We start from the raw sequence: 15,448 nt of genomic DNA, 5'->3' as shown, positions 1-15,448 counted from the left end.
ACCCTCTATACTGTATTTGTAATTTGAAAGCCAATGCAGTTAATACATTGAAAGCAGTAGATATTATGAATTGAGTAAACTGTTCTGTAAATATAGTTTAGGAAATTATCACAATATTGTGCTCTCATTAGTTCCTTCGTAGTTATGCTATGACCTATCAAGCTATGATTTGTCTACGATTGGTAAGAAGAGAAGAATAATAATGAAATGAGGAGTTGGTTGTATGTGTAATATCTTTATGTAAAACAGGAAAGTTTCTAAGATCTTTTAGTCAACATCAGAGTGCAATACTTTGGGTTTCAAATGTTAATTATAATCACACAAATTCATCTTTATTGTCTCCTGTTCAGTAGTGTAATACATAGTCAGAGAATAAGCTGGAAAATTACTTTTTAACGTTAACCTTTGGGGATCCGATGACATACTTGATGCGTCGTCTGTTTTTGTAGCTGTGTAAGAATTTATTTCAGCTTTCTAGCATTGTTAATTTTCTTTATCTTTATTCCTTCGTTAGTTACGCTAGTTAGTATGGTGACACGTGACTTTGCTCACCGTGAAAAAAATTAGCTATTTTACCCTAACAGTGGTTTATTTTCATGGCCTTGAACACCAGTGGGTTAAGGTTTTTAATTTATCACCATAGACTTTTTTTCTTTTTTTTCCAGCTGAATATGTAACCGACATGAGAAAATCTGTTGACTTAATTTTATGTTTTACGATAAATTCCCAGTAGAGTGTTTCCTCTACCAGAGGGTTGATATCAGCGTGTGTATCATTGATCAAAGTCATTGTGCAGTTCATGTTAATCAGGGGTATAGTCCCATTCTTATTACGTACATGTACTGTACAGTATATACAGTAGTACATTAGAGTAAGCTTTTTCAAATATGTCAATGTTTACTTGCAGGAGTAAACCATTTGAAAGAAGTCAGAGTGTGCACGAACAGCGAGCTTGGAGTGAACGGGGTCCAGGAGGTAGCGGTGGGCCTGGTGGTCCAGAAGATCGTAACGGGGCTGTTTCACCGCGAAAGGAGCAAGGAAGAGCATCCACCGAGAACTGGAGGTGCCGGGGTGGGGAAGGCGAAGACAATGAAAGGTGGCGAGGCGCTGGAGCCAACCGTAATGAAAAATGGGGTAGGACTGGAGTATACCCGGATGTGTTTGGTTACCATATTTATTTTTTTTAATGGTTTGAGTTAACTAGTTTTAGTGATTTATGAATGACTTCATACTGAAACTGGCAATGGTAGTTGCAGGGACTACTTATTTCACTTGTTTCAACACTTCTTAGTTTAAATTTTAGGTTTTAGTGTCTTTTCCATACAAGTTGTGTATGCTACATGGGATGTCTTTTGCAAAAATATTTAGAACAAATTTTCTAATTGTCATTTAGGTGGCTTTTCATATCAATTGTTTGATTAATATACCAAAGTGGTGAACAGTAAAGACTACTTTTCTGGGAAACATCATCAAATGCAATTGTAGTTTTCACTGTTTTTGGAGAGAAAACCCTACAATAGCCAAGGAAGTTGTTATTACACCTAGGAGTTTAAGGAAACATTGAAATAAAAGTAATAGGTTGTAGCATGAATAATACTTAAAGCTACTTCAAGATTTTAGGCTTATTTTGTTATCTGGTACTTAACCAGGGCCACGTGGCTGGCGTGAACGCGAAAACGGCCCTGACAGCGAATGGGAAGAGGGTTCGGGACGGGGAACTGGCCGGGGGGTCCCTGTCTCGTCCCGAACTTCCCGCCCACCCTGGGACGAAAAAGATGGTCGCCTTCGCAAGTCTTGGGATGAAGATAATTTGCCAGAGTGGTAAGGTTTCACCATTACATTTTGTGTGTTTTAGATTTGATGTAAATTATTGAATAGGTAACTTTGTTCAGTACACGTGTTTAGGGTAGTTTGATCCCTGTATCTTTTTATTGTTGTATTTTTTAATTAGATGAGAAAGGTTTATATTTTTATCTTTAATTATGTTTAAAATTTATTCTAAATATGTGCTCTTTTCTTTCAAACTAAGGGTAAGATAATGCTAGTTAATTTTTGGTCAGTAATACCATGAAATAATTTTTAGGCTTATTTCTCTTTGTAACAATATCGTCTTTAATCTCCACAGGGCCACAGAAAATGCGGATGAGAAAGGTGGTAGTTTTGATGCATCAGGAGCATTTCACGGTCCCGGTTGGTCTGACGAAGAAGACCCAACAGCCGAGGGACGAGGTGGTGGCGGGAGAGTTAGGCAGAAGGTCAGTCCCGACAAGGCTGCCAGGGCCGAGGCTCCAGCTGCTAATAAACACGAGTTGAATGCGAGAGAGAGTGAAGCTGAATCCCAGGAAGAGATTAAGAATGGCGTAAATGAAATAAGGCACAACACTCCTGTTAATGAAATAGACAAGAATCACGACAGCCACAAGCCCCCAAACATTGCCAATTCACAGGTATGCGCAGGGGGCATAGTGGTGTGATGTACTGTATATGTTTGTAGAAAATTAACGGCTATCAAATAGGGTTGGCTATCATTGGTAATCTTTTGAGTGATTGCTGAGGTTACTCAAGAGAATATATAGTACATATAAATTATTCTGCCATTTTGATAAAAGAAAATATATTACTTTAGCAGTAGTTTACGTAAAATGTGATTGTATTTTAATGGTGGTTAATCAGATGCATATATTTTTTTTCCAGCCTAATTCAGTGGAGGCGGGTAAACAAATGGTAGAAGAGCCTCCTAGTTGCCCAGAACCACAGCAACCTCATCATCATCCTACTCAACAACAACAACATCAGCAACAACAGCAACAACAACAGCAACACCACCATCAGCAACAGCAGCAACTTCACCACCAACAAAAGCATCATCACCAGCAACAGGGGCAGCTGCATCCGCCTCATCTGCCAGCGCCTCTTCCGAACGGAATCGTCAGCGACGAAGAGGACCCACACGAAGTGCAGATGCCACCCGAGTTCCAGGTAGTCCCAAGTCCCGTCCAACCCCCCCAGCCAAATATTCAGGTAGAACCTGGCTCTTTCCCGCCTCGAGAGTACCAAGCTGAAGAAGAGAAACTGGAACACATGCGGAGCGTTGCGGACGATTTAGTCGCGAAGTTGGTGGAAGAGGATGACCTTAGACCTCAGACGGGTTCTCCCAGTCAGGTTGTAGTGACCCCTGGGTCTATCGGTTCTATCCCGGATCCTACTGCGCACGGAAATCACACGTCCCATACTCCCGGTGATGATAAGTGGTACTACATGGATCCTCAGGTAATTTGGTTTTGGTGGTGGTAGCAGTACCTGTCATAATGTTTATGTAGGGAGGTGTAATCGGCTCGTAATTCCCTCCCAAGATCTGTAGCTAATTTTGTTTATATTTTAAGGGTTTTTCCATAATTTACTCCAATGAGTAATGCCATCTTTAAAGGTAATTAATTAGCTGTCTTAGAATTTTCATGTAAAATTCCCAACTATTTGGTTTAGGCAATTAAACTTACTAGAATATATCCAAGTATGATCTATAATGTTTTGCACCTATGTAGCTATGGAATAGTAACAAAATGTTCCTCCTTACTTCAGGGTGAAGTGCAAGGACCATTTACGTCGGCCGACATGGCCGAATGGTATCGAGCGGGGTACTTCACACCTTCCTTATTATTGAAGAGAGAGTGTGACGATCAGTTTGCTCAGCTTGGAGAGCTCACCAGGATATTTGGAAGGGTGCCTTTCGTTCCAGGGCCACCAGTGTCGCCTTTGAAGGTTAGAATCGAACTTTTAAAGTACAGTCCTGTTGGTTTGAACTACAATATAAGTTGGAAATGGTAGGCTGTATTCCATAGTATATTAAGACTGATGTTGTGTCTCCATGGACATTTCATTTTTCTAGCTGAATCTGTAACCTGAGAAAAAAAAAATATATCAATATCTAGATAGCTTATTGTTCAAAGAGCTGGTTGACGTGGCCCTATTTTATGAAATATCTTACGTTGCAGGTGACTGAGATGCTGAATGCACAAAAACAAGCTGAGCGAGAAAGGATAGAAATGTTGCAGAAGTACATGCTCCAGAAACAAGTTTATCAGCATCAAATGGCTGTCAGGTTGGTTTTGTAGTGTAATTCTTCAATGTTACTTTTACACTGATCTTTTAGTTACAAATTTTGAAAGAAAGCACCGTTCCATGGCTGTTTTTAAATAGTTATCATCTGACATCACATTTGGTGTCAATTTACATACAGTATTTACTTTAGCAATTAATAGTGGAATTTCCTTGATGTTCTCCATGTCAAATAAAAGTTGTTCATCACAAACATAGAAAACTCATAATCAATCAATTAATCATCAAAAACCCATTACAAATGATTAGCTATTTTCCTTTTTAAACTTTGTGGTGTTCAAACCTCCAATGTTGACCTTCAGTAGTTCTGGGATGGTTTTGCATACTCCAAATGAACATTTTGATCAGGCTTACTTAGTCGAAGCTACACACTGAAAACAATCTTTGTAATTGTGTTGTAACCTGAAGTTGTGGTCAAGTGACTGTGCCCTTGTCATTCCATCACTGCTAGATCATACAACTAGGAGGATCTTTTTTCCACTGGAAAGCAAATATCCTTTATTCAGAGAATCGAAGTTTCCAGATCCTCCCTGTTCCTATCCACTTGTTACACATATACCAAGGCACTTTCCCCAATTTTGGGGGGTAGCTGACATCAAACAAATGAAAAAAGGGGGACCTTTCCTCTTGTTGGGTCAGGAAATAAGTTCCCTGTAATGCTCTTTCTTTATGTCTCAGGCTGGATGTTTTGAGGGCTTTAAAGACTGTGACATAAAGCAGTGAGAGTTTAAAGTCTTTTTAAAAGGTCAAGACTTGCAACTTGAAAGTTTCCCATGGAAATATTTTCTTTCTAGTTGCTTTTGATTTGGAAAATTGGTTCCCAGGTGGTTAGATTCTTTTTGAATATGTTCCTGCCTCTTGGAGGTGGTTATATCTGGGAACTGCTCAGCTTTCCTAACCACTGGCCCAGCTATAATTCAAGCGTATTCTGCGAGAGCTTCACCGCGGTTTATGGTACTTCGTACAAGGTGGGAGTTTGTCCTCTGCTTCATTGTTTACATAAAGTGCCCCCTAATGTAGTTTGGCACTACATTGGTAGGATAGAGGCATGATTCTCGGAGGTGACAATTTTAAGAACAGGTGTTAATTTGAATAGTGTAGCTATGATTACTAATTACAACTTATTTTTGTCTTAATAAGATTAAGTTTCTGATTTTTAAATCAAACCTGGAAGATGGAAGCAGATACATAGATCACCCAATAAAATTAGATATTCTGTGAATATGAATGATAGATTGATGTTGAGTAAATTTTGATTCTTTTAAAGTCTTATTAATTTTTTTACCAGACCATCATAATGTTACTAACCCAACTGTTCTGTTTACTTATGTCTCTTCAGCTGACATAAAGGAAAGAGTTGACTCGTATTGTGTTCATTTGCCTGTCCTTAAGGATACTGATTGATTTATTTCTTTGGTTTGAACATGAATCAAAGCACATGGAACTTCATTTTAAACCATACATAGGAAACTAATTGATAATGGATTGTGTGGAAAGCGTCATAGTAAAATTATTTTGTTCCAACACGAAGTACTTACCTCGAACTACTTTCTTAGGAGTATCTGGGATCTCCTCCCATCCGACCAGAGTTTTGTGTAGTTTACCCTAAACCCATTTTCTATGAGGGGTAACCTCAGGCGGAGTGATACGCCCTGCCTGCTCAGGTCTCAACCTCCAGTAAGTTCTCTGGTCGCGTTGCGATATCATCTCGCCGCTCTCCTAATCCCAGTGTGACTTTGTGTGTCCCCGACCCTTTGTCTCACGTGGTACCCACGTGGTCCCATTGTGCTTTCTCTTTGCGCTTTCCCTGTGCGTGCTTGTGTCTCGTAGTGCTTCTCCTACATCATGGAGCATCCTCGCTGTTGTCCTGGGCCTATGGCCGGCAAATCGTGTGGAGCGTTCCTCTCGAAACCCGGAGTTGATCCGCACTCATTGTGTTCCTTGTGCAGGGGCAGCGTTTGTTCCCCTTCCGCCACGTGTCCGGAGTGCAAGTCGTGGAATGAGGTGCAGTGGGTGCGGTATAGCACCAAAAAGAAGACGGCGACGAAGAAGTCGCCTAAGAAGCCGAACATCCCTTCCTCTCTTGCTTTGCCGGGCGTCTCGTCAGTCCGAGCTTCTCTTCCAACCTCCCCTACCCAGAGTAGGGGACGAGGTAAGTCCGTTGCGGGGAAGAGGCCCGCAGCCCTTCCCCAAGAGTCTGACCTTCAAGACAGTGGTGTTGTGGCGCCGTTCCAGGCGAGGGAGGGGCGGGAGTGTTTTCGGGAGACGGTGGCCTGGTGCCAGCAGGTCACGTCTCCTCAGATGACCCCATGTGGGGGAAAAATGTTACTAATTCTTCTCCAGCCTCTTGGGCGTGTTTTTCAGGCAGTTCAGCAGCCGAGGGCGACGTCGAGAAGGAGCTTTCCCCGCCGTCAGACCCCACTGCGTGGGTTCCCCGTAAGACGCCTTTCAGGTCTCCGATGAGGATGGAGGAAGACTTCGGGACCTGGTCTCCCACGGGAGAGCCTCCTCGCTCCCCCCCAGCGCCGTCGGCCGTTTTCTCAGAGGTGTTTTTGCAGGCGTCACCTTCCACGGAGCGTCGCAGGAATCCTCCTACACCAGCGAGGGAGGCGAGGTCTTTGAAGAGGGCCTATAAGTCGTCGGTCTCCTCAGTGGAGGAGGTTTCCTGCTCTTCGGAGGACGAGGCGCTGAGGAAGCTCAGGAGACAGAGGGAGAAGTCCCGCAAGATGATGTCGTGCTCTTGCTCCCGCTCGAGGTCGCGCCACGAGAGTCGGCGCCCAGGATCCCCCAAGAGGAAGTGGAAGGAAAGGGCCTCCCCGGATGGTGAGTGGGTGATGGTTTGCCGCGAAAGGCTGCTGGAGCTAGCTGCGGCGCCGGGCCCTTCAAGTTGGCATCCGAGGACGAGCTCCCCGGATAGATACTCCTTCAGCAGCTGTGGCACCCGACGGAGGGACTCATCATGGCAGGTTCCAGTCGACAGGCGTAAGACCGCGAAGGTTCCGTCTCCATCCGCCCAGCGGAGAGAGTCGCCCCCTTCGGTCTGGCAGCCGAGTCCTTACCTCCAAAGGCCACCTAGCTCGTCACGAGCGCGGACCTCGGCTTTCCTCGACGGGCAGGCCCGCAGATACGAGAACCTCAGGGACGTGGTCAACATGTCCATCCCAGCCATCAAGGGAGTCCGCGCTGCTCTGGGCCAAGTTTTTCTCCTGAAAGGCATAGACCTGGGTAACTCCAGACATATCTCAATGCTCATTAAGAGTTTTGAGCAATCATGCCCCCCACAAGCTGTGAAGGTGCCACAATGGGACGTGGCAAGGGTCCTGAAAATGTTATCCGAACCCCCGTTCGAACCCCTGAAAGACATCGTGGACAAGGATCTCGCTCTCAAGACAGTTTTCTTGTTGGCGTTAGCGTCAGCTAAACGGGTAGGCGAGATACATGGTCTGTCCTACGATGTGGCTCACTCTAAAGGTTGGCGAGAAGTCACCTTCAAGTTCGTCCCTTCCTTCGTAGCTAAGACCCAGAACCCTGCCGTGTGGGACCCCAGGTTTGAAGGTTTCTCAATTCCGGCAATCCCCCGGTCGGACGACGCGAAGGATTTGCGCCTGTTCCCCGTCAGGGCAGTGAGGAAATACTTGGAAAGGACAGCAAAACTCCGGCCCGGGATCAAAAGTCTTTTTGTTTCCACAGGCCTCATGAAGAAGCCAGTCTCCAAGAATACCATCTCCTGGTTGCGGCAGGTCATCATCAGGGCCTACAGTAAGGCAGGAATCCCCCTGCCGGGGAAGCCCAGGCCCCATGACATTAGGGGCCTGAGTACTACATTGGCTTTCGAGAAGATTATGGCCGTGGGCCAGATCCTAAGGGCAGGCACCTGGGCCAACCAGTCTACCTTCACGGCTCACTATTTGAAGGACTAATCAAGAAGATCCCTGGACGGATTCTCGATAGGTACCGTCGTTTCCGCGCTCCAAACGGTTTAAAGGCATAGCCTCAGTGATAACCACGGGTAACAAGCACAAGAGACACAGGTTCGTTCCTTAAACCCCCTTGTACCTTCTTTCCCTTTTTCCGCTTCAAGTGGGCTTTGAGAGGGCCCTGAGCCAGAGACGAGTACCTCAACGAGGGGAAGACATGTTCCCTAGGATTTCTTGCACGGGTGAGTTTTTTAGACACTAAGATGGGTTTTTTGTGTAGTTTCCTCTCGATCGATTTTCTATGCGGTCAACACGACCTAGCGTCCTTTCTAGGTCGCTGGATTTTCCTCAGCACGGTCTCAAGAACTTTTTGGGGCCACGCCCACCTCCTAAAGTATAAGTCTCCTAAGAAAGTAGTTTGAGGTAAGTACTTCGTGTTGGAACAAAGACAGTAGGCAAATTTTATTATGCCAAGCAAAATTCCAATCGATGATTTTTAATGACAGGTGATATTTTTTTTTCTCAAGGATTTATTTTTTTCTCTATCAGTATATTAAGTGAGGGATGTAGGTGTGAGGTCATTGATTTGTATGTTACTTGATTTGCTGATTTTGGGCCAATTTGAAATAAAATCAATCAATAAATTAAGAAGTAGGAAAAGGAAAGGTAAAAACATCTGAAATATTGTTTTGAATAGTTTGAGAACATTCACTTTGCTCTCATTCCATGAAAGTCACTTCACAAGAGATGATGTTAAGAATTTCCAATTAACCAAATTTGTAAGGGTACTTTTATCAACAAAATACAGTAGTGAATTTTACAGGTGTACTGTCAAGATTGATAAGTCATTATGGAGGTGCTTCTATTAACAAAAGTGATTTTTTACGTATGTACTGCAGAAATACTGGATTAGACTTCCAAAACTTGAACTTCGCCTGCATTCTAAAATGTAACCACAGGAAGGGATTGGATGATTTAGACATTTTCAAAACTAAACTGTTGTGTATTTTATTGCAGTCGACAGCAGGTTTTACAGAAGCTGCAGAATATGGACGAGTGGAATAGCCTTAATCCTTTGCAGCAGCAACAGCTTTTCATGCAACACATGATGAGTATTATTCCTCATCCCCCTGTTGTGCCTAATGTGCCTCTGTCAACTACTCCTCCGGCTGTCATTCCTTCCACGACTCCGGTGTCTGCGCCAACTCCCGACCCCAGAGTTGTGCCTGGGCCAGATATGAGAGTCATGCCAGGCCCTGTCCCTCCTGCCTCCAAGCCACAAGACCCTATACAAGCGCTTGTTGCACAAATGGTAAGCGAGGTGTGTCTAGTTTTCTTTTTTAAAGTTGTATTTAGACAAAACATTTCTGATAAATATTCATCACCACACTGTAATGTGGCATATTTATGGCACTGTTAAAGTTTGTTGTTTCCAACTACTATGCTTTCTACTTTATAATATCCATTCATTTCAAGTCTTCTCACATTGGTTTAAATTTTTGTACTCCTATTTAGCATCTTCTATTAGAAAATATTTTTTTGTCAGTTGAGTATACTGTAGAATAACTTGAGGGTTTGGCTAATATAAAGTGAATACGCATATGCTATGCATGTGTTTGAAGTTAATGTAGTGAAAGTTGGGCTGTCAGATCCCAGTCACAAGAAACTACTGTACATCATCCGCAAACCCTGACACATTGTTTTTCAACACAGTATTCAAGTTTCATATTACATAAATAAGTTCCTGGACAATTTGTTTGTGTAGAAATATGAATTGGCGGTCTTGTAAAACTACGTTCTATGCATTCATAATGGTGATTCCCATAATGTAACTAGACTAGTCTTGAAATAGGGTGAAGATCTGGAATCTTGCTGAGAATTTTTGTTAGAATAAGTTGTTGGGTCAAGATTGAATTTAAAGATAGTTGAAACCCAATAAGTTCAAGTGCTGCAAATTATTTACCAATAGAAACATACTTTAGTGACTCATACAATCTTTGCCAGTTTTCCGAAGTTACATATTTTATTAGTATCACTTAATTTGAGATACACTACATGCATTTGCAAACTCAAATGTCTTAAAGAAGGTATCTTATCATATTGACATCATGATGTGGCTAAGTAGTCCTTTTTTTTTTTTACAAGATAGCTTGTATACGTACTAAAAATTGTTATAGAGCACTGTACTGCACCTCAGAGACAGCAATGTAGTATCCTAGAATTTCAGAGCACACAATTGCCTGAGTAGGGCACAAACATTATCACTTGGCACATCTTTACCAAAATTTCTTTCAGAATAACATTAATTGTTCTTTCTTATTTGGTATAAAACACATGAGCTAGATCACTATATTAAGTACTTGAAAAAATAGGAACAAAGTAACTTGTTTGATACGAGTGCTCAGTCTTGGTATTGCAGACAACATACAGCTAAAAACTGATTCAGGATAAGGCCTCTAGTATAGTGTAAACATGTTAGGCTAATTAATGGTGGAAGAGGGTTGAATTTTAATCTTTATTTGTATTGGACTGTGACTAGGTCTGTAAGTACCAAATTGTGATAAACTTTAGTGTATTGAGTTGAGGGCAACTACTGTCCTTATAATTGTTCCTCTTGTATTATATGATCAGTTTTTGTATTGTAACTAGATTCTAATCCTAGCACATAATGATACCAAGTATTATTTTGCAGCAAACGTCATCAGCAGCTAGCAGTACGCCCCTAGCGAACACATCTGAAGGAGCATTGACGTCGCAGCTGACAGCAACGTCTATGGCTGCTGAAAATCCATTGCAGAAGTTGATATTGCAGTTACAAAGGGGTCAGCAGTCTGTCATGGGGTCGATGGGAAACCAGTCTGGCGCTCTCGGTGGAGCCGGTCCGGTATCTGGGCCACCATCTGCCAATGCTCCAGCCGGAGGACCCCTTGACACTGCTACGCAAGATCAACAGTTTGATGCCATCCAATCTCTTATGCAACAACTCAATAAAATGCAGTCTACGACACCAGATCCCTTGCAGGTAATTCTCTGCTTTTTTGTGAAATGTTGTACATTTATGACTTGCTTTGATATGTGTACAAGTATAGAAAAGGTAACACTTTACTTCTACCTTTGGTAAGAGAGAGAGAGAGAGTACTTTTATATGAGAAATGGAAGTATCTTCTTCTTCCTTGTCTGCATCTTTTCCCACTTTTGATTACTGACTTATAAAATGTTCCATTTATAGAGAGAGGAAGAAATCGGGCATATGATGCTTGTACAGTACTGCATGCTGCATAAAAGCTGCCAATGGCACATAATTGGAAAGGTTTTTGATAAGTTTTTATTTTTGAATCTTAAAGATGTAGCACTGGACTCTTTAAGTGCTGAGATAATATTATGAACCAATAATTTGGTGCAGTGAAATGGTGTTCTGAAGCTGTAAGAAAAAGACTAAAAACTCAAACCTTTTGGGAATGAACTTTAGGAATAGAGAGTCAAATAGCAGGAAGGTGTGGAAAAAAGGGGTTAAATGAAGGCAATAAAGACATTCACTCCTGGAGAATACTCGTATAATTTTATAACCTAAAAAAAGGGAAGAGATAATGTTATAATACTCCTGTCCAGTTAAGAATTTTCTTAGGGTTTAATCTATCCTTAGCCATCATTGAAAAAGACAGCAATGTAATATTGAGTATACTTAAAAAGTTACTCCATGCTAACAGCAATTCCATTGATCTTTAGCATAAGTTGCAATTATCAATCAGTTGATAAGAATAATCTTATAAAATTCACCATTTAAAAATAAAATTGTGTACCAGATTAATCATCCAAAAAGGGTTGAGTAAGATAATTTTTTTTTAACCAAATCACTCAAGTTGCATATCCTGGGAAGCCTAGCACGGCCCAAAAATTTCATGTCATGAAACAAAGTAAAAATAGGTTTTTATAGTTAAATTTTTTAAATATGATTTTTTTGGGGGGAGCCGGCTGTTTTCTTCATATTTCTTGATGGAAACTCTGTTGTAGTTAAATTAAGGTAAAGAATAGATTCATGGGTTTTCTTAAATTGTTAATTGATTGGAATGTGTCAGGGTTTTCAAAAATAAGTTTTATTTTATTTTAGGAGGAGCACCAGAGACGACAGGAGGAAGACCAAAAAAGATTAGAAGAGCGTAGAAGACTGGAGGAGCAGAAAAGGGCGGAGGAGGAAAGAATAAGATTGGAAGAGTTAAGGTAATTTGTTTCATGTGTTTGCAAATTTCCCCTCGTCTAAAGGGACCAGAATTTTTAAATTGAACATAGCTATTTTTACTGTCATTTGAAGTCTCGGAAAGATACTTTATCAAAAGAAAAAGGACTCATGCTTAACCTTCTCTTCCAAAAGAATCAAAGAAGAGCTGAAGCGTCAGGAAGAACAGAGAAGAAATCTGGAGGCACTCAGAAGACAACATGAGGAAGAAACCCAAAGAATAGAGGAGGAAAAGAGAAAAATGAGAGAGGAACAGGCCAGAAGAGTGGAAGAAATGCGCAGACTAGAAGAGGAGAAGCTCAAGAAGGAAGAGGAACAAAAAAGAAAGCTGTTGGTGAGTATTCAGGAAAGATTTAAAAGTTGATGTTTCCAAACTTTTTTTTTGAATGTTTTTGATGGAAGTGTAAATTACTTTATTCCTTCGGCGGCGCACTGTTGGTAGGACTGAAGTTTCTTTTGTGACATCTTTTTACAACTCAGTTTTCCTGCTTTAGTTTGTCTTTCTTTACAATAGGCAGTTCCTTTAGACTGGTTGACAGTTTAGTTTCCTGCTAAGAGCAACTCCAAAAAAGGTAAAGGCCCACTTGCTAGGCATCGTTCAACTTTACTTAACGACCCCTCTTCCTGTTTTCCAGTCTGGTGTCCATATTCTCCCCCAGTCACACTTGGGTTCTAAATGGCCTCACAGGCCCCAGCACTGGGCTTATAGCCTAAATAAATCTATTCCTAAAGGTAAGAGATCAGCTATAGGTGAACCTGTACCAAGGATACCCTTGACGTAACCAACTAAACTCTTTGCCTGGGCTGAATGGTATGCGTTCTATTACATGTCCGAGGAGCACTACAAAGACATTGATCATCACTGTTTTGGCCTAGTTAATTTGGAAGCCTGCAGTAAGGTAATTGATAAGGAATTTTCCCCTTTCCTGTTCTCTAGGGTAATCCGTGATGCCACCTCTGTACCGCAATCCTATAGCAAGATGTATTTACCTAATTTTTTTGTGAGATTAAGTCTAGGGTAGGCAGATTCATTGCTTGCTTATCTTAGTCATCATCTCTCTCGTATTAGGCTGATATTTTCACGTACCACTTAATACCATTCCAAAAGGTTTGATCTTGATTCTGATCAGTGGCTTTAATTGCTAATCTGTCACACGAGGGTAAATCATTTTGAGTTTGCTAAGTCTGTGGTTTTCTTAGGCAGGTTACCTTGCTGTCATATTGATACTGGTTTATCAGGATCTACTTCAAAATGGGGTATTATGAGTTGAGGGGAGATTGAATTAAAATACTTAGTTCACTTGTAAGAAGCTTCAGCAAATATAATACAAAGCTTTAGAGTCCTCATTAAGTCTTTCTCTGTATAACTGAATATTCAGACCGTTCTCCATATAAAAAACTGCAGGATTTTCAGTTTGAAATATATATGAAATTATAAACCCTCAACCATATCATCTCTGACTATTTTCCTTGGGAATTGATCATTGAAAGTTTATCATCATTGACTCAATGAAAATAGTGACCTGAGGTAAGTTCATGGTATTTTAACCCAGTAAGCCCAAGATAATGGTTTACACGTAAACAAATTCTTATTAAAAGTTCACCATGAAATTAGATGCATATAGTTAGTTAATATTGAAAGACATGACAGTTATTGATTTAATGCAATACAAACCATTACTAAGTCTTCATTTACATATATCTGAAATAAACGCATTGGGTAAAGGTGGTGCTGCAAAGCTTACATGATTTTGACAGAAGAGGGGCAATAAAGTATAAACTAATGATCTGGGAAAACAAATTATCAAGGATAGCAATTCATAATCAGGTTAAAATCACACTTTTTCTGCTCAGTTGAAAACATCAATTTGTGATGTTGTGTAGTTCAGTGATGATTATGTATTCGTCGATCGTGTAAGAGGTAGTGAGGTCAACATGTTATTCATTTGATGCTAATTTTCATGGAAGGGTATTTTACATGACATCAATAATATGAGCTGTTATTATTGTTTGCAGGACCAGCAGAGAGTAGAAGCAAAACGTAGACAAGAAGAGTTACGGCGTCAGCAGCAGCAGCAGCAGAAACATGAAGAGGCGAAGAGAAAAGAAGAAGCCAGAAGACAAGAGGAGGCACGTCGTCAAGAAGAGGAAAGGAAGAGGAAAGAGGAGGAAGAGAGAAGAAGGTATGAACATGAATTGAGTCATGATGCTTTGTTTAAATTGGATTTTTTTTTTCTTTTATAATCATTAGATTCTGGAAGATGGAGTAGTTTATTGAAATTGCAGTCATGTGATTAAGAGAAAATTATTCTATATAACTTGACTAATCTATCGATAAGAATCTTATTCAAGAACCCTTGTTTACAGAGTACTCTTTGGGAGAATTATTATTTGATATTGGCTTTTGTTTCATATCTCATTTTTTTAAATGATTTCAGTAATAATAGTATATTTCAATCACTTGAGTACCATACCTATGGAGCAATAAGTATTAACATTGTGATAGAAGTGGTTTAATTTGCTGTTATATTCTGTTGAGCTTAGGTTATGACTGATTTTTTTTTATTAAATTCATTAAACTCCTATCCGGCTTGACCAGCCAATTGTATATAGAGAGTTTTATATATATCTTGTTCCTAACTTGAATAACATTTGATACATTTTATATTATCTTCCGACTTCTAATTTATTAGACCTCTTTACAGGGTCTTGATATTTGGAAAATTTAGCTTATTTTTGTATCATTTGACTCAACTCAAAATTTGAATTTCTTCAAATTCCTCCTTCATTTTCCAGAAGAGAAGAGGAAGAGGAGGAAGCTCGGCATCAAGCGCAGATTAAGGAGGAAATGAGGAGGATGGCGTTAGAGGAAGAGAGGAGACATATGCAACAGGTTTGTCCCTCTTATTTTAGTTTTTACTGGCTTAGGTAAGGTACAGTACGAAGTCCCTTAATAGTAAGGAGTGGACCATCTTAATACAGTAAGAAGTCTCTTAACAGTGTCACGTGGCCTTGTGGTGAGTGAGTGGCAGTAATTGTATTAAAATAATGAATAGAACAAAGGTATTGACAGATATTACTCTGTACCTTTAGCAGTTTTAATTCATAAAGTTAATTCGTTTACTGTTAAAACAGAGGAGCACGATTATTTAAGGACTTGATTATAAATGCACATCACTGG

The 15,448-nt window shown here is 40.6% G+C and overlaps 1 protein-coding gene and 1 long non-coding RNA gene across 5 annotated transcripts in view; one reads left to right on the top strand and one right to left on the bottom strand.

Moving 5' to 3' along the window:
• The window catches only part of Gyf (GIGYF family protein Gyf), an 87,088-nt gene that overhangs the window by 46,567 nt on the left and 25,073 nt on the right, over window positions 1-15,448 (top strand). For 2 of the 4 annotated variants that reach the window (XM_068352924.1, XM_068352923.1), the window contains exons 5-16: window positions 908-1,134; window positions 1,650-1,821; window positions 2,126-2,447; window positions 2,695-3,270; window positions 3,580-3,759; window positions 3,993-4,099; window positions 9,051-9,345; window positions 10,726-11,055; window positions 12,142-12,251; window positions 12,403-12,601; window positions 14,284-14,450; window positions 15,064-15,160. In XM_068352924.1, coding sequence (XP_068209025.1) covers window positions 908-1,134; window positions 1,650-1,821; window positions 2,126-2,447; window positions 2,695-3,270; window positions 3,580-3,759; window positions 3,993-4,099; window positions 9,051-9,345; window positions 10,726-11,055; window positions 12,142-12,251; window positions 12,403-12,601; window positions 14,284-14,450; window positions 15,064-15,160 — 2,782 coding nt within the window. Of the gene's footprint in view, window positions 1-907; window positions 1,135-1,649; window positions 1,822-2,125; window positions 2,448-2,694; window positions 3,271-3,579; window positions 3,760-3,992; window positions 4,100-9,050; window positions 9,355-10,725; window positions 11,056-12,141; window positions 12,252-12,402; window positions 12,602-14,283; window positions 14,451-15,063; window positions 15,161-15,448 lie in introns of all 4 variants that reach the window. The other 2 variants (XM_068352922.1, XM_068352921.1) reach the window with 1 other exon arrangement.
• Window positions 15,169-15,448, bottom strand: part of LOC137622342 (uncharacterized) — a 165,926-nt gene continuing 165,646 nt past the window's right edge. The window contains exon 3 of the long non-coding RNA XR_011040437.1: window positions 15,169-15,448. This exon is cut by the window's right edge and continues 344 nt beyond it. This is a non-coding gene — a long non-coding RNA (uncharacterized lncRNA).

The sequence above is a fragment of the Palaemon carinicauda genome, chromosome 29 (genome assembly GCF_036898095.1).
Source record: "Palaemon carinicauda isolate YSFRI2023 chromosome 29, ASM3689809v2, whole genome shotgun sequence".
Classification (NCBI taxonomy): domain Eukaryota; kingdom Metazoa; phylum Arthropoda; class Malacostraca; order Decapoda; family Palaemonidae; genus Palaemon; species Palaemon carinicauda.
This window is presented reverse-complemented; position numbering and strand designations above follow the sequence as displayed.